Source organism: Meleagris gallopavo, chromosome 25 (assembly GCF_000146605.3).
Source record: "Meleagris gallopavo isolate NT-WF06-2002-E0010 breed Aviagen turkey brand Nicholas breeding stock chromosome 25, Turkey_5.1, whole genome shotgun sequence".
Classification (NCBI taxonomy): Eukaryota; Metazoa; Chordata; class Aves; order Galliformes; family Phasianidae; genus Meleagris; species Meleagris gallopavo.
Genome location: NC_015035.2, coordinates 3,124,059 through 3,151,111, shown reverse-complemented (window position 1 = coordinate 3,151,111; position 27,053 = coordinate 3,124,059). Strand labels below are relative to the sequence as shown.

The 27,053-nt window shown below is 51.5% G+C and overlaps 1 protein-coding gene across 1 annotated transcript in view; it reads right to left on the bottom strand.

Moving 5' to 3' along the window:
- Positions 1-27,053, bottom strand: part of GRIK3 (glutamate ionotropic receptor kainate type subunit 3) — a 69,252-nt gene that overhangs the window by 22,772 nt on the left and 19,427 nt on the right. Inside the window, exons 2-7 of the mRNA XM_010723354.3 lie at positions 9,882-10,058; positions 8,776-9,033; positions 7,443-7,624; positions 5,632-5,685; positions 2,870-3,043; positions 1,246-1,389 (exon numbers count right to left, since the gene is read on the bottom strand). Of these exons, the coding sequence (XP_010721656.1) occupies positions 1,246-1,389; positions 2,870-3,043; positions 5,632-5,685; positions 7,443-7,624; positions 8,776-9,033; positions 9,882-10,058 (989 nt within the window). The remainder of the gene's footprint in view (positions 1-1,245; positions 1,390-2,869; positions 3,044-5,631; positions 5,686-7,442; positions 7,625-8,775; positions 9,034-9,881; positions 10,059-27,053) is intronic.

The following is a 27,053-nucleotide window of genomic DNA, read 5'->3' as shown; positions in this document are numbered from 1 at the left end:
TAAATAAGCTTCTTGCCCTCCACTCTACTATCTTTTAATTAGTCCCACTCCTGGTTCTTTCTCCCCAAAGAACATGATTAATTAATGACCACCTCCATCGCCGTGTTCTGCAGATGGAGACGTTCAGAGTGCTCTGCAGTCCCTGTGCTGGTTTTGTTCGCACCTTTTGTGTCTGACAGCTGTTGGGGCTGTGATGACTCAGTAAAAAACTCCTGCATTCATCATAGCATCCTTGCGGGCTGCATTTATCCTTGTGGTGCTGATAAATGCTGGGCTGCGGGGAGCCCGGCTCTGGAACAGCTCTGGTTGAGCTCATAAATTAAGAGCTGCTTTTGGCAGGATGCTGATGCTCCCGAGAGGAATGGGAGCCTGAATGTCCCGAGCAGCAGGCAGCTGTGGGAGTGCTGGCACTCCTGCAGTGTGACCTCAGCAGGTGGCACTGCGGCCATCGCTGCAGCCGTGCTCACAGTGTGTGGCAGTGCTGCTCGGGGTGCAATAGGGGCACCCTTATCTCTGCATTGTGCTGTGCTGGTGCCAGAATGGGAAACGATAGGAGGGCACTGGCGTGTGAGCTCAGGATAATTTGCAAAAGGAACCGACCAAACAAATTATTTACACTGTCTTTTGGCAGCCAGCTAGAGCAGCTTTCCACAGAAGGGAACAAAACATGAATAAGGGGAGAGAGAGCGGCAGAGGGAGAAGAGATACAATCTTCAGAGCCGATTAAGAGGAGGTTCATTCTCTGCCTGTGATGGGAGCAATTCCTCTCACCGCTCCCACAGCTGCATGGTTGTGCTGCCAGGCTGGGTGCAGGGCTGTCTGCAGGGCATGCTGCAGCACCCTGACACCAGCAGTGTGCTTCTGTCTTCGTGTTTAAGGACCTTATGGGATTCTGTGCCCAACCTTTTAGGTGCAACCCTGGCCATGTGTCCTTTGCTGCAGCTGCTTCCCTGACTTCCCATGCAAAAAGCCACTGCCCCAGAAGCTCCCAAAGACCTGGGAGTAAAAAGGTGACTTTCCTACAAAGCCACACTGGCAGGTTTGCACCATCTCCCTGCAGCTCTGCCTTCATTTGTTCTTACAAAGAACTCTTTGCAGTCAGAGCAACACGTGAGGTCCCGGGGAGGGTTTTCATAGCCCTGGAAGCACGAAACCCTTTGTTACGTGTGCATGTACGCCGCACTGCTCTGCTGCAGAACCTTTGCAGTCATTTTGAGCAATTAGAGCTGCAAATTGGGCTCTCACCTCCTTGATGAAGTTCATGAAGCGGCCGCCGAAGCGCCAGGCCTTGTGCCGGTGACACTGCAGGGAATTCACCGTCATCTGCGGGGCGCGCTGATAGCACACGGACACCACGTGCACAGCATCATACAGCAGGGCCGCGTCTGTCTAAAGGGAAGGGAACAGCATTTGTGGCTCTGCAGAGCGCTGGTGACATCGGTGCATACAGGGCAGAGCTGCAGCAGAGCGGGTTTCTGTTCTTCAGGCTGAAGGAGCACAGCTCTGTCCTGAAATCAGAGCTTGGCACAATGTCATCTGTCTGCGTGCATCTATCCGGGCTGTTCCTGGTGCTCTAACTGCTGTGTTGTCAAATGGAGAAGCTAATTCTAAGTGTAGGAGATAGAAACAGAGCTTTCTTATTTCATCTGCTTAGTCTAAGGAGGGTAAAGCAGCTGTACATGAGAGCATCTTAGCCATGCACGCATGTACAAGGGGAAAGAAGAACCAGAAAAGCAAAGTGGCTTGTCCCTATGCATGGAGAACTTTCCAAAATGACCCAGCCAGCACATCACAGCTACATAACATCTACCCACATTTCAGTTTTTGAACCGGGGAGAACTTTTTGTTTCAGTGAGGTGGTGGCTTTGGGTACCATAAGGTGCCCCACCTCTCCTCCAAACTGCTCAAGGGCACCGGGTTAATTTTACACCCTGCTGTGATGAGTTCTGCTGGGGAAAATACATTGTTTGCTAGCTTCCCAAATCTGCAGAACGGTGTACAGCACACTGAAACAAATAGCACAGCAAACAAAGGGGAATATGCATCAGGACATGGCCATGGAGAAAATCCTCCAGCACTGGCACCGTCCCCATTGCTGCAGCACCCAAGCGTGATGAGTGGGCAGTGTGTGTCCTGCAGGCTCCTGGCACAGCAGAGGAGACAGACTTTGTGTGTTTGGGGCTGGGAGAGGGACACGAGAACGTGGCCAGGCAGTTTCATGGGGAATTAGTGTAGTGCTGACACCCTCCTGCACCCCTGCACGCAGCGTTGCAGAGGAGTAAAAGGAGAAGAGTGATGAGACTGTTCTCCAAGGGAAAATAAAGCAGAATAGAGGGATATGAGGAGCCTTCTCAAGGTGAAAGTCTGGGAGCTGTGCTACCTGTGGGAAGGATCGGGAGGCAGTCAGCAGTTACGGGGCCAGAGACAGACTTGCAGGGAAGACAGATGGGTGAGCAGGTGCTGCACCTTCCAAGCCGTAACTCAGTGGAGCAGAGCTGCCATCAGGCCCTAAAAGGAGTCATCAAAGCTGCGGCAGAAGCTGTCTCTGGGCATAGCTGTGGCTCTTCTTCCCTGCATCAATCTCAGCGAACTGTCTGACCCGGTCCAGTCATGTGCTCTGCTCCTTCTGGGGACTTCTTGGGGTGACAAACCCCATTGTGCTCTGTCTTTGGCAGTAGTGAAAGCTTTGGATTTGAATGCCTTGTGCTGTCATCATGCTCTGTACCATCATCACACCTTGTACCATCACCATGCTTTGTACCACCACCACACCCCACACCACACAGCCCACATCCCCACGCTCCAGCCCATGATACCATGTCCTATCACCCTATGCCCTCAGCACACCCCACACCACATCGCCCCGTACCATCATCACGCCGTCGAGCAGCCCCAGCTCTGCTTTGGGTGCAGACTGCAGCCTCTCCATCGCCCACTTCTCGATGATGGAGGACACGTGGGGGTTCTCCACGTTGAGGATCCTGAAACCAGTCAGGTTCACGCCAGAGTAACGGTATGGTTCTAGATCTAGTGCATAAAGATCCTAAAAAGAGAGAAACCGGGTTAAACATTGGATTTAGCTGTGGGGTGTTAATCTCTTTTACACTGGGTTGTGTGTCTGCCATGGCAGAGCGCGTGGGCAGGAAGCAGTGATGCTGCAGGGCTGTCTGCTGCAACCCATGCTGCTGTGCACTGGTGGGGCTGGGAGTTGATGGGAGAGAATTTGCTGTGAGCACCGGAGCCCGCCGGGTGCTGGGGGATGGTGGAACGACTCTGAATCCAGAGTGCCAGTTTGCAGACAGCTATTAAAAAGGAACGGAGATGCATCTCTTGACGTTCCAACCAGCCTACACAGTCTGCAAATGAATGAGAGAGCCCTTTATGCAATTGAAAAAAAACTCTCCCAGCCAGGCAGCCCTGAGCTGCTGGCAGCCGGCCCGTGGACATGGCTTGGCACACAGCAGGGATGGGCACTCCTTAATGCATCTCCTGGCTCCGGTGCACAGCTCGAGATGGACTCCAGCTCAGGGACCATCCTCAGTGCCCCATCGCTGCTGTGGGGCCGAGCGATGAGCCCAGGGCACAACCCAGAGCCTGCACAGCCCGGATTGGAGCGGAGAGCTGCATGGGTGTGGTTGGGGCATGGGATGCATGGCAGCTAGAGATTTTGGAGCTGCTTTGTATGTCCTGTACCAGCAGGATGTAGCTGGGCTGTGTGCTCACCCAGATACAGCAGCAAGCTCTGTTCTGCCCACAGGCAGCTGCAGAAACACTGGCCCTGAAATGCAGCACCCTGAGCAAAGCAGAACACAGTCAGCGCTCACCAGCAGCCAGCACTTCGTGCTCAGTGGGAGATCTGAGTTCCTACAGCTGTTTTGCTTTCATAAGATTTAGGGGTTTGATCTCTCCTTGTGCCTTCCCATGACCTTGCACCCCAGGTTGGCTGCTGATGGATGGTGGGCTGTAACCTGCTGGAGCAGCCTGCAATGCCGTTCATCACAGGCAGCACAGCGCAGGGCCTGGGCTGGGTGGGCATTTGTTGTTTTTTTTTTTGTTTTCTTGCTGAAAAATGGCAAGTGCAAACCTCGCATCTCATTAAAGGGCAGCACTCAGCCCGGCTGTATGCTGACTTTCAGATGGGTTACAGTGACCGCTGGCACACGGAGCTGCTTAAGCTCAGACATGCATATATCTGCTGTGGGGTCCTCTGCTCCATGCAGCATTGGGCTGTGCTCCCACCAGCACAGCTGGGCAATGCAGAGCCCCACCAGGCATCAGAGCAGGCTCAGGGGGGAATTGCCCTATCAGTTTCTCCCACATTTTCCGCTCCTGTACAGCCACAAATTGGAACATCTGGTTCTATTTTCCACCTCATCAGCGTTCTCTTTCACCACTTTTTTTGCTGCAGATTTATTCTCCCTCCATCCTGCTGCCTTCAGGACAGTTCTGCTCCCGGGGCTCTGGGGGTTCCTCCCCACGTGATGCCATTCCCCATGGGAGCAGCAGTGGGCAGTCAGGGTGGGCACCACAAATGCATGACATCCTCATGTCCCCACTCCCCAACCTGAGCTCGGGGGCTGTGACTTCTGTTTCCCTCTGCACAAAGCATAGGAGGATCCTTGCTTCCTTTGAGGCACTGGGAAGCTTCCATGTTTGCAAAGAGCTGCTTTCCAAAGCTGCTGGGAAATCCCTGGAAGCGTTGGGCTCAGAGGACCATCCGTGCTCAGGACATTATGGGATAGCAGAGCTGCACAGAGAGCTGTGCTCCTATAGGGGAGGCCGGACTGGGGCTGCTGCAGCTGGAGCACTGAGCAGAGCTGTGCTGCTGAGCACACTGCTGCAGCATTTCGTGCCAAGTGTTGATGCACTGCACTCGGTATTGACTGGGGACCTTTTAGAAACATTCAGTATAACATAATAGACTAATTCATTAGCACCCCATGGGTCTAGTACTGTAGACGCCGAAGCACATGCATTGCAAGCTAGGAAAACATTGCCTTAAGGAATGACAGATTAAAATATCTTTCCCATGATATAACTGTTATTTCAGGAAAGTGGCATTAATTGTGATTGCTTATCTATTAATTTATTATAATTCTTCTTTTCCCGCCTCCAGGCTGTACCTACACATGAAATGTACTCTAGGCTCAGCTGGGGCTGATTAATAGGAGGTTATCTGGGAAATGCTTAAAGCTGCCTGGAATAGATAATAGTAGCAGGGGTAATTAAAATGTCTTTTGCATTTGAAAAATAAATTTTGCAGTTTTTAAGGGTTAGTTTTGTCTGCCGCTTTCCTAAAGGCAGAGAGATAAATTGGATTTTCAAAATCACGCAACACTCAACAGTAGAGTAGACAATAGCATCCCGAGTGGGAACAAAAGCAGCATGCTGGAAAGCCCAGACCAGAATGGCTCCTGGTGTTGGGAAGAAGTGGCCCATGGATAATGAGAGCAGAGCTCGTCTCGTGCAGAGTCCTTTCTGCAGAGCACACAGGATGGAGCTGGAATGGTGGTGGAGCTGCTGATGGTTCTGCTGGGACCCAGATCTGCTCCCAGCCCTCCCCACCATCCCACCCCTCGCCCTGCAGCCCCCCACTGGGAGATAGTTGGGGTTACAGAGCAGATACGTTACCAGAGTGGTGAAGATGAAGTGGTAGTACTCCGTCATCATTCCCATTGCCATGGCCTTGGGGAGAGGAGGGAAAGGCAGTTAGTGGGGGAAAGGAGGGAGTAAAACTCTTCTCCAAGGAGCAGTGATGCAGGGAGTGGTGGGTCCCCGTCCCTGCAGGCGTTCAGAACTGTGGGGATGTGGCACTTGGGGACATGGTCAGTGGGCATGGTAGAGTTGGCTTGAGTTTGGACCTTGGGGATCTTGGGAGGGCTTCTCCAACCTCAATGATTCTGTGATTCTCTGATTCCATAATCAGGAGACAGTCGTGGCTCTCCCTGTGGTGCTGACTGTGAGCATGCTTTCTGCAGAAAAACACATGCAGGAGCACTTTAAAATCTCCACTGATGGGAAAGCAACTTCACGTCCCCCAGGAGATGTTTACTTCCCTTGTTTTCTGCTGAAATTACTAGGGCAGAATTTTCGCTCTGAGGAAGGAAGTGACAATTTGGAAAGAAGCAGGATGTCAAAAACCACGGGTAAAGGAAAGGATGGAGATCACAAGCCTTGAAATTGTACCTCTGGGGTGCATCTTCACCCCGACATTCTTGGGAATGTCTTTTCGAGAGCCTTGTGACTGTGGTTTGCAGGGCTGTTAGAGCTGCACACCTGGGTGCAGAAATAGATGTCTTTGAGGCCATGGGAAATCAGAGGAGTAAATGGGGGGTTCAGGTCCAGGAGGCAGTGGTGGGGAAATAAATCTGTGGTGAACCGGGAGTGGGAGCTGCTGGTGAGCCCCAGGATGGGATGGGAGCTCCATCAAAGTGAAGGCAGCACATCTATATACTGTGGAGAGCTGCAGCTGTTTGGAGACAGCTGCCAAGGGGAGCAGAGGGGCTGAGAAGCAAGAGAACAGGCGTACAGCATTACAAAGTGACCAGAAATGGGCATGGCTGGAGAACACAGATAACGCCCATGAGCAGGCAGAGCTCTCCCATAAGGTCCTGCAGTGATTTGTTTGTCCAGGAAGGAAAGGAATGGAGTGGCCGCTGCTCCTGACAAAAGAGCAAACCCTGCTGACACACAGAAGGGCTCCGGAGAAGTTCCTTCCCTGCAGCCCCCCCTCCTCCATCTTCCTCACACTGCACTCGCAGCGACAAGCAGAGCAGATGGCACAATAAACTATAATAAACCACATGATAAGTGAACAGCACTGAGCACAGCCAGCATGCTAAAATAATAGGCAGGAGACAATGAGTCCCTTCTATTGCTTTCTTTAATAATCCCTCCTAGGCTTTCTGATTTCTCTTCATTTTGCATCAAGCAGGTTGCAGGAGAAGTCTCTTTCTCTGCTTGCTTTCCCGGCCCTTCAGGGCATCTATTTAATCTGTATGGCAGCGTCTTGCTGGGCTGATCTGAGCAGCGCTCTTCCTGAGATGTTTCCTTCTGTCTGATGCTGACCCTGCCACGTAATGGCACTTGGGTGAGAGGAGCTGGGCCAGCAGCTGTGACAGAGGCAGGAGACAGGGAAGGAGAGGGGGAGCCTGGTGACAGCAGATCACTGATATCTGGCTTAGAGTGCAAGAACTGCACACAGTGCCTGGGAGGACACGGCTGCTGCCCTGCTGCAAGGAGTGGGGCTGAGAGCTGACATTTTTCCTTGCTGCTCAGTGGTGCCACTGTTGCATTTGTGCAGGATGGCCCAAAGGCTGCCTTAGGAGAGCTAGCATGGAATGTACGCGTTGTACCTTCTGCTGTAGGCAGGACTGAGCCCGTGTCCCCTCCCCCCCGTGTCCCCCACCTCCCCCTCGTGTCCCCAAGGTCCCCCCGCTCACCTGCCTGAGGATCTGGGCTGCCATCAGGTGGCTGCAGTCGAAGATGATGCGGAACTCCCGGCCCCGCTTCATCTCCTTCAGCAGAGGCCGTGCATCGTCCGTGTCCAGCGGCAGCTGGCGGATCTTCAGGCGGATGTTGTACCGTGATGGGGCCATGATGAGCTCCTGCAGCCGGATGAGGCCTTCAGGCATTGCACAAAGACAAACCCAGAGCGTTACGGGATGGGCTGCCCTGCCCTGCAGGCGGGCATCAGAGAACGCTGTTTCCTTTTGGTAATAATATGGGATGCAGACAAGCTGTTCCTCCCTGCCCTGGATGCTAAAGGTCTATCAGAGTAAAGGGCAGAGCTGGGTCCTGGTGCTGGGTGGGAAGAGGGGAATAGGGCTGCTCCCAACCTCGGTCATCTCTGTTGTCAAACTGCTTTTTCTTAAGCAAATATGCCCTTGAGAAAGGACAGGCTGTGATAATTATCTACATGACAAATTAAAATCCACGGTATTTATCATGCGCAACAGCAAAAGAAAAAAATGAAAACACACTTAGATTTATGAATAGCGTGGTTCATAGCGGGCACTTAATCACAACTTGTAACCGTCTCGCTGTCCTTAGAATTCATTCCTGCTTTATGTGGAAGGTACAAAGCTGTGCTGAATGCAGCTGAGCAGGAGCTATTGGTATCTCATGCTGCAAGAAGGAGTTCAGCAGATGCCTATCGCAGGCAGGAAAAGCAAAGCGAGTCCTCGTGCATAGTAGAAGTGCATTAGAATATGCCACGAAGGGAACATACTGTGACCCACATTTGCAAAACAGGAATGTCAAACTGTGTTCTCATCAGCCCTCCCCTAAAGAAACCATTTGGTTTAGTGGAATGAGGTTGGACAGGCTCTCCAATGTGTCTTTTGTTTCTGCTCTTTTTTAATCTATAGCGCTGTGCAGCTCTTTGCTTTGTTTAACCATCAACAGCATTCTTTAAGTGAAAAACTTTGTCAGCTATTTTTTTTTTTACAGAATTAGCCAGAAAACAAAAAAACTTTAGCAGAACCGTCTTTGCTTTCAGCTGGGAAAGTGCATTCCCAATGGCAGCCGTGGAGCTGGGCCAGGCACTGCCCCGCAGCTCTGATCCCCCTCATCCCCCTGTCCCAGCCCTGGCTTCTATGTGCCCAAGGATGCAAAAGCTCTGGGATGGGACCCCAGGGTGTTCTGCATACTGTGAGATTTGGCTTCATACTATGAGATTTGGCTTCCAGAAGGGTTTCTGAGAGCACTTCCTAAATGGGACCCACAATAAGAAATCTCCCAGATTCCTCCTTTCAAAGCACCTCCTTCACCTACCTGTGCTGTCATCGTAAACCACAGTGGCTGACCTCCATTTCAAGTACTGCACCAGGTCCAGAATGGCATGGCTAAGGGAAGCATAGTCAGGATAAAGGTTGACGTAGAAAGTGTCCTTGTTATCCAACGGGTGGTGCTTCCACCGGAGCTGGATGTGTGGCACCTCCAGGGCATTGCAGATGGACTGCACGGCGTTGGTGCAGGAGCCTTGGGATGGTCCGAATATTGCTACGACGCCGAGAGCCAGCTGATCACAGGCTGCAAGGGGGGAGAGGACATCAGCAGAGCAAGGCAGCAGTGTGGGGTGGGGGAAGCGGGGGGACGGACAGACTGAGCTATGGAGATGCCAAAGACATCACCCACCTGCAGCCAGAAGGCCACCCAGCCACAGGGTGCCTCTTTGGCATCCTTTGTGCTGAGCCCCCCAAGCCCACCCCATGGGGTGTGCTCTGGGACTGACATCCCCTTGGAGCAGCTCATTTCCATTGATCTGAGCTGAATATGCTTCAGAGGGTAATTACCTCTTAATGGGAGTGTGGATGGGGGCTGCCCGGTTAGCTCGCCATTAGGGCTGTGTTGGGTATGAGCACAGAAATGATCAAAATTGCCCTGACAAATGCATTTTCCCATCAATTTTAATAGAGTTTCTTTTCTGCCAAATAATGCTTCCCCGAGCTTCACTGAAGCTTTCACTGAGAAATTAAAGCAGAACAACTGCATTTAGGGCTGGAGGCATTTTGGGGGGAAAAAACACTAAAGTTTTTCACAGGAACAGATTATTTCTCTGTCGCCTCTACTGCCTCCCTCCAAATCAAAGGGCAGCATGGGGTTTTTTGACAGCTCTGCTTCATTGCAAGGCATTAGGAAAGCTGCCCTGTAAGAAAGGAAGGCGATGTTCTGCACCGGGGAGGTTTGAATTGCTGGGGATACAATGAAATAAACACAGCATGGCCTACAGACCTGCTTGCAGGATGAGAAGCAAGCATTTAAAGGAGCTTTGTGAGGACAAAAGGAGCAGCTGCTGCCCTGTGTCAGTACCTTGGAGGGTCAGCCCCGTGCAGTTGTGCACTGAGCCCACGGCTGAGGGGAATGCATTGCCTGCTCACCTTTCTTGGTGGCTTCAAAGCTGTCGTGGAAGTGTATCCTCTGGATGTCGTAGGTCAGCGTGGTGTTGGGCAGCAGCGTTCTGTTCCTGTTGATGATGTTGGCAGAAAATCGGAAGGCTTGCTCCTCTGCGCTCATCACCTGCGTGTTGGGGCCATCGGTGTACTCAAAGATCCCTCCTGGAAGACAGAAGGAGCAGGATGGAGCCGTGGATGCTATGGTTATGGTGGTACACAGCAAGGGCGAGAAAGCTCGGATGGAGCTGTGCCATCAGTAAGATGACCAACAGCATGTCCCAGGCTGCTGTAGAATCATAAAGTGGTTTTGCTCACTGGGGTTTTTGGTAGGTGCTGCAGGGAAGCGTTTGGTGTCAGCTTTTCAGGGACAAAACTGTTGCCTTGGAGTATCTGTATGAGGCAGGTGCGTGGTATGCTGTGAGATCAGGGCCAGCCCTGGGGAGGGGCACACTGCTGGGCTGGGCTGCTGCTTTTCATGGCCTTTCAGTCCCCTTCCCGTCTTCCATCGTTCCTCATGTTTGCTCATCCAAGTCCTTAATTCAGACCAGCAGAGATTTGCCTACCCCACAGCATATCAGCTCAATAATGCACATCTCGGATGCTGCTTCCCCGTGCTCAGGAGCTGTTCGTGCCATTACACCTCCCCATGGGCAGCGAGCTCATGTCGTGGCATTGCCTGGCTCCTCAGCTCCGGATTGCTACGTCTTGTCCTCTATTCCCTGCTGACAACCAACCTAATGGAAGCAACTGGGGGTGGCTGTAAATTATGCACTTGTACATCATTGTAGGTACAGCCCTGCGCCCTTCGCAGAGCTGCAGAAAGGATCACAAACCTTGCTCCATCTTATTAAAAAGTAAACCAAAATAATTAATGGATGAGCGAGATAAGCAAGTGCAACTGGTAACAGATGGGCTCTGGGTTTGTTAGTGGAAAGAAAACCTTCCTTTTCGATTTAAGGTGGACCTAAAGTATTTCATTACAGACACTGGAGTTGGTCACTGAATGTTTCCAATGGGAAAAAATATTTTAGGTCTCAGTAGTAACATGGACAATGGGGGGAAGAGTAAAGACAAGATTCCGGAGACCTGTTTCAATCCTATGGGATCTCCAAGGAGTCACTTATGACCAATGTAGAACGCCCAGCAGTGTGGGCAGGAGCCCAGGATGGCTGTCCCAGAGCCCCATGCTCACTGGATCCTGCTGTAACCTCTGGCTATTGAGAGATGGATTCATCCCTATCAGCTTGTACACACTGGTAGCTCATCCAACTTTCACAGGGTAGGAAAGATTCTTGCTCAATATTACACCAGAAACAATAAACAGGAATGAAGTGAGCATGAGGTTCATCCTTTCTGTTCGAAGATTTACTGCCCAGAACATTGTAGCAGAGGATTTTTTGTTTTCCAGCATCATCCCGGAATGATAACTGCTTTCGTGTGACATCGATCACCGAGCAGTGACACGAGGCTCAGAGCTTTCAGAGTTCCTTTGCAGCACGTCTTATTAGGGCACAATACAGAAGGTCTGCCTATGTGGATTACTGCTGCTTGAGCCCAAATAAATTCCCATTCCAGACATCCAATTGGATATAATAGGTTTTTTGACAGAAACAAATTTTCCGTTCAACCACCCAATAGCTTGAATTTAGTACCAGGCAGTGGAAGAGGGCAGGAAGGAGCCATATATCTCTGACTGCACTGCTGGGTGCTGCAAACACCAGGACAATGTGAAATCCATGTTTGCAGAGGTGCCAGCAGCAGGCATCACTGAGTGCTCAGCACTGAGGGATGCTGTGTGCTGCCTCTCTCCTGGCTCTGGGTCTCTCCTTCAGATATATTCATTGCAATCATTATTTAAAGAGCCTAATAACCGGCTTGGAGCAGCTGATTAATGCATAATCTTCATCATGATTACATAGCATAACTGGCATTAATTTGAAAAGGCAGCTAATTATGAAAATAATTGTTGCAGCTTTTCCATTTGAACGAAGTGGAGATGATTTGTGGGATGGCATCAGCTTGCAGATCATGGGGAGACTTGGGACCCCCTGTACCCCTCAGTGCAACGTGCTGCAGGGCTCCAGCAAGCAGCCTTCCACTGAGCAGCACAGGGAAGTCAGCACAAGGTCTGAAAACTGAGCATTTACCTTCAAAATGAACATAAAGTGGCCATTCCTTGGGCACACCAGAATTCCCAGTGGTGCTGAGAGCAGAGGGAGCTCGGAGGGGCTGTCAGCTCTGCGGGGTGCGGTGGCTGCAGGGGGATAGGAGCTGTGCTGTGCTCCTCTTGGGTGGAACACGGAGAGCCAACAGGCTGTTAAAAGCCAACAGCAGAGTAGCTTCCACTTTTATATACTTGTAAGGCAGTTTTATCAGAGATAGTAAAACTAAAAGCTCTCTGGTGTGGCTGCTTCTCATTCAACCACGTCTGTCTCTACCCAGGTGTTGCTGAAGTTATTTCCAGCATTGGGGAGATCAGTGGCTGCTGCTCCCTGATGTGGGGCTGGCAGCTTTTTCTCAGAGCTGCTCTTTGTCTCTGCAGATCACAGATTCTCCTCCCGCTCATCCACGGTGCTGTGCTGAGTTCAGGGATGCTGGCAGCACCCAGAGCTGCTGTGAAGTGTCCTGCAGAAATTCAGAGGGCATTCACTGCACAGTACACCCAGGAAGGGACCTTGCTGTTTGCTTGTCCAGGCAATGACACACAGGTCCACCTTGCAATGCTATGAGCTGCTCAGCTCACACTGAGGTTCAGACTGTGTTTGTTTGCGTGGTTTTGGTTTTTTTTTTCCAAAAAAACCACATTTGGTATGATGGGAACCAGATCTGGGAACCAGCTCATGGGAGATGCCTCAGTGCAGAGTGCAGAGTGCTGCTGGATGCTCTCCATCAATCTATCAGCACTGACTGTAAGCAGTTGGTGGTGGAGCAGAGTAGGGAGTGCAGGATGGGATGATCGGGGTGGGGGTGGGTTGCAGTGGTGGGTTGCTGGGTGAGCTCCATGCATTGCAACTCTGTGCTTTTCTGCAGTATTTGGGGAAGGCATAGGAAGAAACTCTGAGTCATCACATCCCAGCAGTGGCTGGGATTCTGACTTCTTGGAGTTCAGGTATCAATCACCAGGCAGATTAAGTAAATGTTTGTCTTTTCCCTTTAGAGTAGGCTAATTGCTCTCCAGAGAATGTCAATCAGCAAATGAGAAAGCACACTAATTAGGATCTGCTTCATGTCTTATCATTTTGTGTTACTCGATCTGACTGGATGGCCACTGACACTGCTGCTGAGGTGGGAATTGAGCAGCAATTCATAACGAGAACCCAAAGCAAAAGGCTGAACCTGTGCCTGGGATGTGGAGCTCTGGGAAGGGCTTTGCACAGCTGAGCCCAAATTTGTGCACTGCTGCCCCATCCCAACTAGGGATGGTAGGAATCCAGAGCTGCACCAGGAGAGCAGAGCTGTGTCCGGGCCCCATCCTCTGCTTCACCCTCAGCTCTGCTCTGTTGGTTGCAATCAGAGCTGCTTTCGGCTTTGCAGAAAGCCAGGTCAGGAAAGTCAGAGTGGTTCAGGTTTTCACTTTCTCCTCCCTCCCCCTTTTTAACAAAACAAACAGCTCCATCCTCAGCAAGAACTTCCTTCGGCGCTCGGTGCGTGGTGCGATCTCGTCTTCTACTCCGCACAAAATCGCGGAGTTATTTAGCTCTGAAGAACAGCCATTCTGATAGCACTTCTCTCTCCCCCGCTGACAGTGTTGTTAACACATTTAGACAGCTTTCTGACAGCCTTTCCGTGTGACATCCTGGCAGAAGTGCTCGGTTTGAAATCGCTCTCGCTGGGTGCAGCACGAGAGCTGCTGCCTCCCCTCGCCCTGCGCCCTGGGCCGGCACTTTGTCCTCTTCTCCTGCGCCCCGTTTGGGGATGGTGTGAGCACAGGGCTGAGCTTTGCACATCTCCTGCCTGTGCATCCACCAGGAGAGGTTTGGCACTTTGCTTCCACTGCTGGGAGTGGTGCAGTCAGGGGACGGCACTGCCTTGCTTTGTGTGTTCCTAAGGCTGTGTCTGAACCCTCAGGGAGAAATGGGAAAACACCAGTGGGAAGCAATGGGAGCTCCCTGACTTGTGCACTGAGGATGGAGTGAACACTGCCCAGTCATAGAATCACAGAATCATTCAGGCTGGAGAAGCCCTCGCAGATCCCCAATTCCAACACCCCTCCGTCCCCCCTCCCGCCATGCCCATATGTCCCTCACTGCTACATCTCTCCAGTTCTGAACACCTCCAGGGATGGTGACCCCAGCACCCTCAGCACAGCCTGTGTCAATGCATCACCACTTGGAGAAGGAATTTCTCCTACTATCCAACCTGACTCTCCCCTGGTGCAGCTGGAGGCCACTACCAGGATTGTGAGTGTGCCCACTCAGCACATGGCTGCTGCAATAGTACCAAATGTGATGGATGCAAAGGCAATATCACTGCAGAGAAAAAAAAAAAAGAGCAACAACTACTTATTCCCCCCCAAATTCTTCTATGTTTCCTAAGGAGTTCTGTTACCACAGAACACTCCAACCCTGGACACAGCTTCCCTTGGTCCGGGCGCTCTGTGCCCCCCTGGTGAGGGACTTGGAGGTGATGTCAGCATCAGAGCTACCCCCAGTGTTCAGCACAGGGACAGAGAGGTATTTGCTGAGTAATGCCAAGGAGATGAATTCGAGCAGAAAATGAAATCTGTCCCGTAAGGAGGGATTTCCTCCTGCCAGGGCAGCACGCCCAGCTCGGCGCCGAGCCGCACAGTGCAGCTCCCAGGAGACGGCATCTCCTTCTTTCTTCATTCTGATATTAAATATGCAAAATCTTATTTCATTTGCACTGTATTAGGTACTCCATGTCACGAGGGGTGACATCCTTCTCCTATGGATAAGCCGTTTAACGGATGAGCAGTCAAGTGGCAAAGAAATACATTATTAATGTTTCTGGTTAAATTAACTGATTAAGAGCACTGTAGCTAAAATGTATGTATCAGCACTTTAGCCTCACTAAATGAGAAATTAATGGAATTTGGCAGCTCATTCTGTAACGAGGAGTAGATCGGGGCGGGCTGAGGGGCTGTGCCCAATGGGACAACCAGCAGGGAGCTACAGGGATGTGTCTGGCTCTGTGTTCCCACTGCTGGGTTGTGATAGGGGGATAGCAGGGGTGGGGGGCTGCTGGTGCACCGGGGCAATGCGGGGACACTGAGGGTCGGGGTGGGGGCTGCTGCAGCTCCTGGCACTGCTCCTCATTTGCACGGGGTGAGCTCCGTGCCCTCGCAGCAGCCCCGGCCAAGAGCGGATCAAAGCGCCGAGAGGAGATCAAAGGCCTTCTGCAGTGCTACAGCAGAAAGGAATTAAGTGAGCAACAGATTTCCTAATGATATTTACATTTCTCATTTGCATAGTACGTGATTAAAATGAAACGGGCTTTTTTTTCTTTTTTTTTTTTTAAGTCAGGCTCAATTAATTAATTTAAAAAAGTGTCATCATGGTCTCCTAGGAGTAGATTCCATCAAGGTAAGGGCGATGGAAATGCCAGGAAGAGTCAGGTTTACCCAATGCACAGTGTGGCACAGCAGTGCTGGGTGCAGGAGGGAGCAACTCTGGGTGCAGGGGACAGCACAGCTGGGTGCATGGGATAACAACTGGGAGCAGAGCTGGGAACAGATGGGATAGCAGAGCTGGGTGTAAGGGACAGAAGCACGTGGATCTGGATCTGTTTTTGCTGAGGTTGCCACCAATACAGAACTCAACCATAGTGTTTCCATCACGCCCTGCCACACTATCTCTGCTCTGCTCCCCAAACCTTTCTGGGGCTGTGTTTGCTCAGCAGCTGTCCTGGCAGCACTGCCTGGAAGTGGGATTGGGACATAGAGGTGTCCCACATTGGAATGAAGTCTGAAATAAAATCCCGAACCCAATTAAAATCAGAGTTCCCGCATGTTAATTAAATTCCTTTTCAATATTCATTGCGAGGCCCCAGCTAATAAGTGTTAAAATCCACCTGGCGTGCAGCATTGCAATATTAGGCTTAAGGAATCGAAATTAAATCCTACACTTCATTCACAACGTAACCAAATAGTGGCAATCAATTGTTTCCCATTCTCCCGTGGATGCCTCCAAAAACGGCGAGATGAGGAGCAGAATAGCAAACGCGGTTCTGCAAATATTATGACATATTGTTTGTCATCTGCCCTAAATATTTAACAGTTCGGTTTTGCAAGATTGTTGTGCCACCTGCTGAGAATTTGCTCCTGATAGATACGGAGTTTGATTGGCAAACAGAGCTCTGTTTCAGAGCTGAAAATCCCAAACCCATAGTGGGGTCCTCCTGGTTGGTGTCCTGTCCATTCCTGCCCATTTTTTTTAATAGAAAGCATTGAGAGAGGGGAAAAAAAAGCACAGAGTTCTCTGGAAAGATGGTTTCTGCTGCATCCCTCTGCCCTCCGCCCAAACTCCTCTGCAGGGAAAGAGATGAAAGCTCTGTAATAGATTTCATTTCCCCATCCCTCACTCATTGCTCACAAACCACACATGGAGCAGAGGGATGCGCCTGGAGCTGCAGGAGAACTTGGGTGTCCCATAAGCATTCAAAAAAAGCCAAAAAAAGCCCTTTCCCTCTGATCGAGGAGAACAAAGCACGTGACAGAGCCCAGGAGCTGTCTGTGCCCCCTGCAATGGGGGGCCTCAAGGATCCGACTGCCACAGGGGCAGAGCTGAGCGCAGCCTGAGCTGCGTGCTAACGGAGCTGCATGTTCATTAATATCACTGAGCCAACCGAGCAGATTGCAAATTGAAGCGGGTAAATTATGAGTTTGGTAGCTCGGAAGAGGGGAAACTTGAAGAATGCTTCATTTATAAAGGAGGTGGAAGAGGAAAACTTGATTAAAGGATCCATATGCAGTGCAAAAGGAGCGTTGTTGTTGAGGGCTCCCAACTTTACCATGAACAGCAGTGGGTGAGCTGCTCTGAGCTGACCCCAAAGCCTGGGGGCTGTGTGGGCACTCGGTGGTGTGTTGCTGCATAGTGGCTTCCCAGGGATGGTATTGATCCATGCAGAGCTAATTAATGAGATGCAGTGCACCACTGTAATGAGCGTCGTGAGGAGCACGCTGCTGCAGGGGGCTGGAGGTTAATGAGATGGAGGGCCATGCACTGAGCTACAGGTGCTGTGGTGGGCAGGGGTCTGCATTGCCCACCTGGGGTCTGCACTGCTGTGTGGCTGCAGCTCTGTGGGGCACACAGGGTCAGACATTGCAGGTGGGGCGGTGAGAGGAGAGCTGCCTTGGCATGGGAAATGAGTGCCTGCTGCTTTTCCCAAAGTGGCTTTTTTCAGCAATTCCCTTCCTTTTAGGAGAATCGGTATTTCCTGTGTGCTATTTGTTGGGCATGAGGGGTAAGCAGGGAGTGATGAGCTGAGAATGGCATGAGTTCAATGGAAAAGAGGATTGCTGGGAGCTGGGTGAACTTGGGAGGAAGGGCTGCATGTGGGTGGGAGGTGCAGAGGGAGCGTGGGGTGCAGCGAGCTGAATTTGGCTTCAATTAAACAGCATTGAAGGGAGAGAAGCAGGAAAGCTGGGAGTGAAGGCTGCCCCCTGCCCACCCCTCTGTGTGCAGTGCCCAAGAGCCTTCTCCTCCCCATGGTGTGCCTGCAGTGAGTGGTGGGCTGCGTAGGAAGCTCACAACGTTGGGCAAAACACTCCTCCTGCATGTGGAACTGAGCCCAGAGACCTGAACCCCTCTTATCCCCTCATTGCAAAACCCAAACGCTGCCTTCAGTCCCATAGTGCTGAGCAAGAGAGCGTGAGATGAATCAGAGCGGTCCACGTGAAAGCAAATTTGGAGAGAGACGGTTCTGTTGTCACACAGAGCATCTTCATTCTTGATGCGTGCATTATATTTAAAGGCTGTTTGGAAAAGGTGCTTCTGGCACCTCTCAGCCCAGCACTATGTGGGAAAGCACAGCAGACAGAAGGCTCCTCCTCGCGGGTGCCCCCTCCACCCCGCTTCCCATGCAGGGAGGGGTGGGCAGGGATGCGGTTCCCTCTCAGGCAGCAGCTCACAGGAAGCACAATGTGAATTATTTTGCTTCTTAAATGCTGTTTGTGGAAATACTTCAAGGCCTGACCTCAATCTCATCTCACCAGACAATGAGTCGGAATAACCCCACTGCTCAGCGTTTCGCTGGGCTTTGTACTATAAAGAGAATGCTGTGGCTTTATAGTTTAAAGAGACAAAATGACAGCAGCTATCGACGGCAAGGAGGGGAAGGAGCGGGTTTGAAATCTGTTTGCAGGTGGTAGAATCGTGGCTCAGAAGGATGGGTCTCTGCTCAGGATCACAGAACTGAGCCTGGCTCAGCGCGGTCCATATGAGCTCTGCTGCTGTCCCCATGGCAGCACCGGGGCAGTGCAGTTGCTTGGGGCCATCCCCCCCCATCTGTCCTTTCAAAAGAAAGGAAACTGCTGTTATGTGCTCTCCTGGTGGGCTGCAGAGCAAATGGAACAAGCAGCACAGAGCTGCACGGTGTGGCCTGGCAATGCTGGGCCACCAAGGAAGCACTTGGAAATTCACAGGGAGGAAAAGGTCTCAGGTTCACTCTGCAGGAACCCCGGGTTTGTGCTGCCTTTGAGCTCCCTGAGTCGTTTTAGACACTGAAAACCCTCAGCTGACGAAAGGACAGATATTTCCAGGGTGGAAATTTGTGCCAGTTACCAGCCAACATCTCACTCCTTCCTGTGCATTAACTGCCAGCAGCAACTAAAAATCCAACTGGCATCCGTGTGCCCACCAGCCCTGTGTGCTGTGGGGCTGCTCCACCTGGGTTCCATCCAGAGCATCATCACCTGCAGCACAGCAGAGCACAGCTGGGGCTGAGCACATTGCTGGCTCCCCGGGGCCACAGCACCAGGCAGAGCAGGACAGGCTCTCAGCTGTAATTGCTTTTCTCAGGTGGAATAGTAATGGGAGCGAGGAATCAAACCGTTGCTGTGTTAGCACTTCAGCAGCTGGGGGATCACTTATTCCTCTAAAATGCAGCTGGGGATGGGGGTGAAGGGCTGAGTTGGGGGTGCTTGGCTGCTGCTCACAACCACTTTTATTTTTATATAACAGCTTCTGCTGGGTTGGGTATTTGTTGCCCCTGAGCAGCACAGAGGTGAGCAGAGAAGGAGAAGCGGTGCTTGATACTGAGCTCCTGGTTTCAGGCAGGCACTGAAAGCATTAAGCAAAGGGTAAGAAGGGGAATTATTGGCCTGACTGGCGAAGCAGAGCCCTGTGGTACTGAGCTCTTTGCAGCTTTTCTTTCCAATGACATTTTCAAAGTCTTGTGTGTCCTTCCAGGTGTGTGAGCTCAGACAGCAGCTGCTTTGTGAGCACGACCAGGGAGCTGGAAGGCAGCAGGGCAGTCGGGGAAGTGGCTGTGCTTGTAGCTGAGAGCTATAGCAAATGCATCAGAACTTTGGAGCTTAGTCCCAGGCAAAGAGCCAAACTCTCAGATGGTACAGAAGTGCACAGGGCAGCAGAGATCAGAATTCCATGTGCCTTCCTGCTCAGCAGGAACAGCCTGTCTTTTGGGGACACTCATAGAATCAGTGAGGTCAGAAAAGCCCTCTCAGATCCCCCAACTCCAATCCCAGCTCACCCCTCTTGTGCCCACTGACCGTGTCCCCATTGCCACATCTGAACACCTCTGGGGATGGTGACCCACCGCTCCCTGGGCAGCGTGTGCCAATTCATCACCACTCTCTGAGAAGAAATTTCTCCTAATATCCAACCTGATATTATTTAGAAGCATGAGCTGAAGCCTGGGTAAAGCTTTACTAATAGAGGTGGCAGGAGAAGCCATGTATACTTTCTTAGTCAAAACTTGCCCTTTTCACTGGATGCAATGTTTCGATGCTACTGTTGGCTTTTTACACCAGTGGTGCTGCTGCTGGGTTCAGGCTGCGTGCATCCATCCCCCCATCCATGTCCCCTTCACTGCCATCTGCCAGCACACCCTTCCATGCTCACCTCACACACTTCTGATAGCCGTAATCCTTCTCTATATTGTAGTAATTAAGTGTGTGCTTCCCCAAAAACGTGAGTCAATTTGGGTGCACTCAAGCTTGTGCGCTCAGCATTTTGCATTTGGGAGGCTCTTCCTAAAGCCTTCACACTGAGCTAACACATTTTTGTTAATGCTTTCAGACGAAGATGAAAATAATGCATTATCTCGGAGACAGCAGGCTTCACGAAACCCCAAATCCTGCTGGTTCAGCCCCTACTCCTTCTTTGTGTAACGGAGCCTTAATGCAGTAATGACACTGCAATACGCTCCGGGAGGAGTGTGGAAGCCCTAATGGGATTAACACGCCGTGCTCTTCATTCTAGCTGAGTTCTCTGAGCCCATGGGATCCTGTCTGAGCTGCATGCTGTGCTGCTGAAACAAGTGTCCGGGTCTGGGGAATAGATTTGGGCTCCCTATTTTCTCTCACTTAAGCAAGTTCTTTTCTTCCCGCATTTCTTCTTCTAACGCAAACTCTCAGAGCAGGCAGGGTCTGCAGTCCAATGCCCCTGTGAAGGGGGAGTCAGCCTCTGCTCCTGGGTCACAGCAATAGGATGAAAGGGGATGACCTTTAGTTGTGCCAGGAGTGGGTCAGGTTGAATATTAGGAAACATTGCTCTTCAGAAGAGCAGTGATGCAGTGGCACCGCTGCCCAGGGACTGGTGGAGGTGTTCAGGACTGTGGGGATGTGGCACTTGGGGACATGGTCAGTGGGTAGGGGGGTAGGCTGTGGTTGTGCTGGGGGGATCTTGGTGGGCTTTTCCAGCCTCAGTGATTCTGTGGTCCTCTCAGTGATCACTCAGCACCGGTGGAAACATCACAGCCTTTTCCACGAGGGGGGAAAAAGCCCATTTTTCTCAGCTGTGCTGAATTATTCTGTGAGCTCTCATTCTTTTGAGCAGTGTCACACACCAATAGCTGATGCTGCTCCTGCTCTGATTACAGAGCTGTGCCAGAAGCAGTGCTGGAAACAACGGGGCCAATTAGCTGCTGGGGCTCCCCTGCCACCTTTGAAGTCTGCGCTGAGATATTTTGTGTAAGCAGGCTGATATAACAGCAGAGAATGAGGCTTCTTCAGTCTGTGGCAGCAAGGTGTTTCCTTAAACAAACACCACCAGGGTGTGCAGAGGGGTCTGCAGGCAGCTCAGCTCCCAGGAGGGACCACACCAACCGTGAGGACATCTGGGGAACTGGCTTCACCACTGGGCTGCATGATGTTGGTACCCAGATCAGCTGTGGCTCTGATTGCTCCTCATTGGTTCAAACATTGCTGAGTGGTGCAGGCTTCTGGCTGTTCCTGTAGGGCGTTGCGGTGGCTGTAACCATTGATTAATGACCACCAGCTGGATTGAAGGTCACCCTTATGTTCTCTGTGGGGGTATGAAAATAAACCCTCAGATGTCCTTTCCATGAGGTGCTGTGCAGAACGCCCAGGGCCAGAGCTGTAAAAGCAATATTGCAGAGCAGTGCCTGGTTATGGGCATCTCAAAGAAAGAAAGTGGGAATGGGGCATAGGAGGGCCAGGGTGCGTCCTGGGGAGGTGCTGGGAGCACCGTGCTGTGAGGAGGAGCTGGAGGAAATTCAGCTGTAAAATAATGGGGAAAAAGGTCTGTCTGTGTAACCAGGGAGCTGCTAGAGCAACACACCGAAAGGGAAATATAAAGCTCTGAAATTGGGTAATAAATCTCTGCCCTCATCAGAGAAGAGACAGTTCTATTGGGAAATAACCTTCTAAAACACAACAAAGTGGGATTTACGGTCCAATTAAAAATGCGCAAATAGGAGAAAGACAACTCCGGATCCTTTTCTTTCTTTACTTTAGGAAGAATGCTGGAGGATTTGCTGCCACAGCCCAAACGTAGCTGAAAAACCGAATGGAAGAGCCTACGGCTCAATGACAACAGATTGCCATCATAAAGCAGGGCTGAGAATGGGGCTGATTCCCAAAGAACACAGCATGGGGAGGCTGTGAGCTGAGCGTGGCACTGTGGGGCTGTGCGGGAGGGGTCCCATGGCAGTGCTGAGGGGCCCTGAAGTGCTTCGGTGGGGAAAGAGGGAAAACATGTGGCTGTGGGGCTTCGCACGGCGCTGCTGTCAGGAATGCTCTTGAAAACTCAGTGCAGCTTCTGCATGAGCAACAAGCGCGGCTTTGGCCACACAGACCATCTGGAGCTCCCTGCGGGGATTCAATAAACTCCTTCAAATTGCTTCAGACGTTTTCCACTCTCTCCACTCATTTTATGTGCAGAGTTCAGCAAGGCACCGTTTCCTGCTCGAGCACCACTTGTCGCTTACATTCGGGTCGTTTTGCTTCTCCCCGCCAACGCCGACTGCAGCGGATCTCAGCACCCTGCCCTGGTCACACTGTGCTGCAGGCACCCTGCGTGCCATGGGGCTGTCCCAGCACTGCTGGGAGCACTGAGGTTATGCAGCAGGGAAGCAGCTCAGCTGCCTTTCCCACGAGACTGCATTTTGCTGTGTGCTCCTCGTACTGCCCGCAGCCATTGCTGCCTTCCCCCCATCGGCTGCTTGTCGGGAGGCAGGGCACGGCGACCGCAGTGAATGATGATATAAAAATAAGCATCAGCCTGATTATTGGCTTTGTCTGCGTTTTGCAACCAGATGCTCCATTGTCTGTTGAGCCTGTTCTCCAAATCCGCAGACATGTACGTGGTATTTCAGATCCGCAGACGCTCTCTTGTATCTTAATTTTTCAAGTGTACCCTTGAAGCTGCCCTAACAGATGCACCCCGTGCGCTGCCTGCTGGTGCTTCTCCTACAGCACCGTGCAGTCAGCAGCAACCTGAGCCTGCAGGAGCTTCGTTTTCCACCCCTGCCAGAAAAGAACATCCACCCTACCTCCATGCAAGGCAAACAGGAATGTGTCTCACAGCCCTCCCTGCTGGTTCTCAGGGATTCATCTCAAAGGGGGAGAAACTTCACTGCGCTGTGGCTGGCCCTGGTTCAGATGCATGGGGCTCTGAGCCCCTGATGGAGCTGTGGGTGTCCCTGTCCACCGCAGGGCACTTGGATCAGATGGTTTTTAAAGATACGTTTTGCATGTGTCAGGCTAACTAGGAAGGGAATGGAAAGTGGAAGAGGAATAGCACGTGCCTGAGCCGGGGGCAGCACTGACTGCACCGATGGTGCAAAATTCATTCTGCTCCTGTAATAATAATGCAGCAAAGTTTCCAAGTGCCGCAGTGATAGACGTCTCTTCCCTGAGCTCTTCAAAGGAGAAAGCTCCTTTGGTCGTCCCTCGCTGAGGTCACATAGGCTACAGCACAACAGCGCACCTTGGCTTTCAACAGCGTTTGCAATTAACACTGACATCTAATGAGAATGCGTCATCACAGGTATTCTGCTGCCGGCGGACTTAGAGGATGCAAACATCACACGCAGCATCTTCAGAAAGTCAGCAGAAAGGGCCTCTCGTGTCTTTTGCTGCCCAGGAAAGTGGAGATGTGACACAGGGGTACATGGTTGGTTGGTGTGGTTGGGTAGGTTGGGGTTGGACTTGTGCCTGCTGCTCCTTTTTTTCCCACATTGGTGCGTTCTGATGTTGACATTTATTATTAATTATTTGAAACCATGCTGTAGACATTCAGTTGGGCACGTTGTCAGACAAGGTCACACTGCAGAGCTTTGGATCTATTATGGGAGCATCAGGCAGCAAGCGAGGCTGCAGGGCAGGGCAGGGCAGGTGGGCTCTGCAGGAACACGGGGTTGCACTGACAGTGTTCCAAGGGGCCTTGGGAGCCTGGCTGGTGTGTCAGTTTGTGCCAGGCATTGCCATGCCCATGGGAGCAGCCCTCCCAGTGCTGCTGCACTGATGGTGGCAACGTTCAGTGCTCTGCAGACACAGTTCTGTGCGGCCCCTTCCAGCTGGCGCTCCTCCATTCTGACAAAGCAAGCAGATAAAAGGAAGAACCAAGATTTTTCATACAAAGCAGGTTCTGAAGGCTCCCCAGGTCCGTTGCTGGTTGTCTGCAGTTGCAGCATGCAGGAGCACTCAGGGCAGGTCCCAGACCCCCCTGTACCTCCCTGCCCCACAACTGGGGAGCAGCTGAAGGTGGCAATGTGCTCAACCAGCACAGCTCAGTAAATGCAGCTGTCTGCAAAGCGACAGGGCATGAAATCTGTTCTTACAGGTGTGCCATAAAAAGGGACAGAGCACATGCGTACGGGTCAGGTGGCAGCAGAAGGGCTCTTTGCACATCTTTCTTAATGGAACGCTTCGTGGGGAGAGGGCTCTTTTCAATTAATCTGTACTGATGGACAGCAGTGCCTGCGTGCACTTTCTGCTTTCATTTGGGGAAGATGCTGGCTGTGGGTGCCAGGTACCAGCAGATCATTGCATGGTGCTGAGCAGGAGAGCAGCACTCAGTGCTGCATGGCCAACACTGAGCATCTGCACTCGGAAAAACTCAGTGCCGATGCAACAGGGACTGGAGCTGGAAAGCAGTGTATTATATTTGTGCCCTAGGAGAGCAAGCAGAGAAGAGGAACTGTTGTTATTAAGTGTCCCTATAGAATGGACTGCCTGAGAGTGAATGCACGCGGGTGATTCAATTGGAAGTAATGCTTTCAAAGCCAGGATGCATCTGTTCCCACCGACCTTAATGAAATTATTTAGCACCCCACTATTATACTGCTTCAAGAAATAAGATTCGCTGCCTGATAAATACGAGGGAAGAAATTGATCTGGGCAGAGAAAATATGGATGCAGCAGCAATAGGAAGCAGAGCTGCTGTGCCACACCGGCGCATTGCATCCAAACACCTTTTTACAGCAGCAGCACGGAGTGCTTTAAAACATGCTGAGCTGTGTTTTATCCCCAGTTAGCAGGGATGGCACATTGTTTTTCATGTAAAGAAAATATGTTCTATTCTGCATATTGCTTCTGGAGTTAGCAGCTGCCCCGCGTTCATCTCATGGTGTCCCACTGATGGATTGGCTCGTGGTGGGATGTCAGCTATTCCCACCTGCCTTGCTGACCATGAGCATTTTACCGAGATCTATTTAGCATTTCACATACATTTTCTAGTTTGCCAAACTTCTGATTTATCTTTATTGTTACTGCTTCCATATATTTTTTTTTCTTTCCATTTCTTTATGCTTTTGGTGCTGTATTTTTTTTTCTCTGTTTCTTTAATTTTATTATTGGCTTCGGTTCAGCAATAAAGCAGGATGGGCTGCGGGCCAAAGCTGTCTTCCTTCTCTGATTTGCCAAAGAAAATGTATTTCCATAGTCGAGTAAATTCTCAGAACCCCCACATTTCTTACACCGTTCGCCTTCTACATTTTCCCAAAGATTTTGGGCAAAAGGCATCTTGCTTTTGGCTCTGCCACCTGCTGCTGTGCTCCTGCCCCAGCACTTCTGGGCAGCTTTTCTCTTACCCAGACAAGAACGGAGCCTGGGCAGCCCACAAACCCCATGCACAGCTCCTCATGCAGCTCTCCCTGCTGTCTGTGTGCTGCAAGAAGCTCAGCAGCAGCCACGGCGCAGGGATTTAAGAGGAGCGGTCACGGGGTCCCAGCACACCTGGCTCCATTTTCCTGCTCTCCCTGTTCTGAGCAGCGCAGCAGTTCCTGGAATCTCAGGCACACAGGCTGAGATTGCGGTGTTTTTAAGCCGTAATGAAAAAGGTAATTTTCCCAGGCTCCCTGCAATCTCCATCATTGGGAAGGCATTTTGTGCAATTTTCGGTACTGGCTGTAATCTTCTACCCAGAGATGATAGCATGCTGCTGGGGGCCTTTGAACCCCACAGAGCTTTGGGCTCCAGAGGAGGGGAAGAACTAAGTATGGTTATGGTAATGCCAGCCCTGCTCTGTGCACACTGTGCTGAGCAGACACGAGAGGGGTGGGTGTGCATGAGGTGGGAAGCACAAAGAATAAACCTCCCGAATGTCTTTGAGATCTTCAGTCAAGATTTGGGAACAATTTCTTCTCCAAAAGAGCTGTGATGCATGAGCTGCCCTGGGAGTGATGGGTCACCATCCCTGCAGGTGTTCAGAACTGCAGGGATGTGGCACTTGGGGATGTGGTCAGTGGATATGGGGAGGTGGGCTGGGGTTGGGCTCATCTGCAGCCATCCATGGAAGCAGGACGCCTCGGTGCCCACTGATGCCTTAGGGCTGGGGATGTGTACGTGCAAGCAGTAGGATGCAAACAGGCTGTAGTGCTCAGTCGGGTGATGTTATGGATTTGAAGGAAAACAGAAAGGAAAATGTCAAAGCTGTTAAGCTTTGGAGAGCTCTCAGCAGCGTGTGGGCAGTGGGGACGCCGGGAGGTTGGTTAAAAATAGGAGCCAGAGGGAAGTGGCTCTCACAACAGTGACGTCGGTGCTGGTGCCCCGCTGGAGCACTTTCACTGCTTCTTATAAATCACAAAAGGGGGAAAAAAAAGCCACCAGGAAGAAGCATGAGCCACTCGAGGAGCAGGGCTCAAAGCTCAGCTCTGTCACCTGGTGTGGGCCTGGATGGCATCTGGGTCAGTGCTCAGAGCCAGAGCAAAGCACTGGGGGGGTCTGCAGGGGCACAGGGCAGTGCTGCAGGGCTGGGGCTCTTCCCGGTGCCATTCCTCACGTGAGGGCACTGCAGGTACCTCTGCCAAGTGGCACTTTACACCTCTTTTGCATCCCTGGAGTGCAGATCCCCACTTCAGCACAAAGCAGAACGGCAAAGAGCAGGAGGAACGATGGATGCTGGGAGGGCTGCGAGGAGCTCTGAGTGCTGAAGTGTTGTGGCTGTCTGTGCTGTGAGGGCACTGTGCTCTTAAGGAATGAGAGAGGAGGTGTTGGGCTGGGATTTAGCATGCTGTTCCAGATGAGGTCGTTCCTTGCTGCCTGTAAACTGTGCTCAACAATAAGGTGTGTATGTGATTGTGCCATTTCTGGTGTCTGTTCACACGTAGTCCTTTGTGTTGCACTACACTGAGTAGAGGACAGCACTGTGAGGCAGCACTATGGCCATGGTTAGAAAGGCAGCACACAGTGCAGGTTGGTGCCTGCAGCCTCCTGGGGAGAGATGAGGCTGGGAGCAGTGGGTGCAGGATCCTGCCCTTGCTTCCTCCCCACCC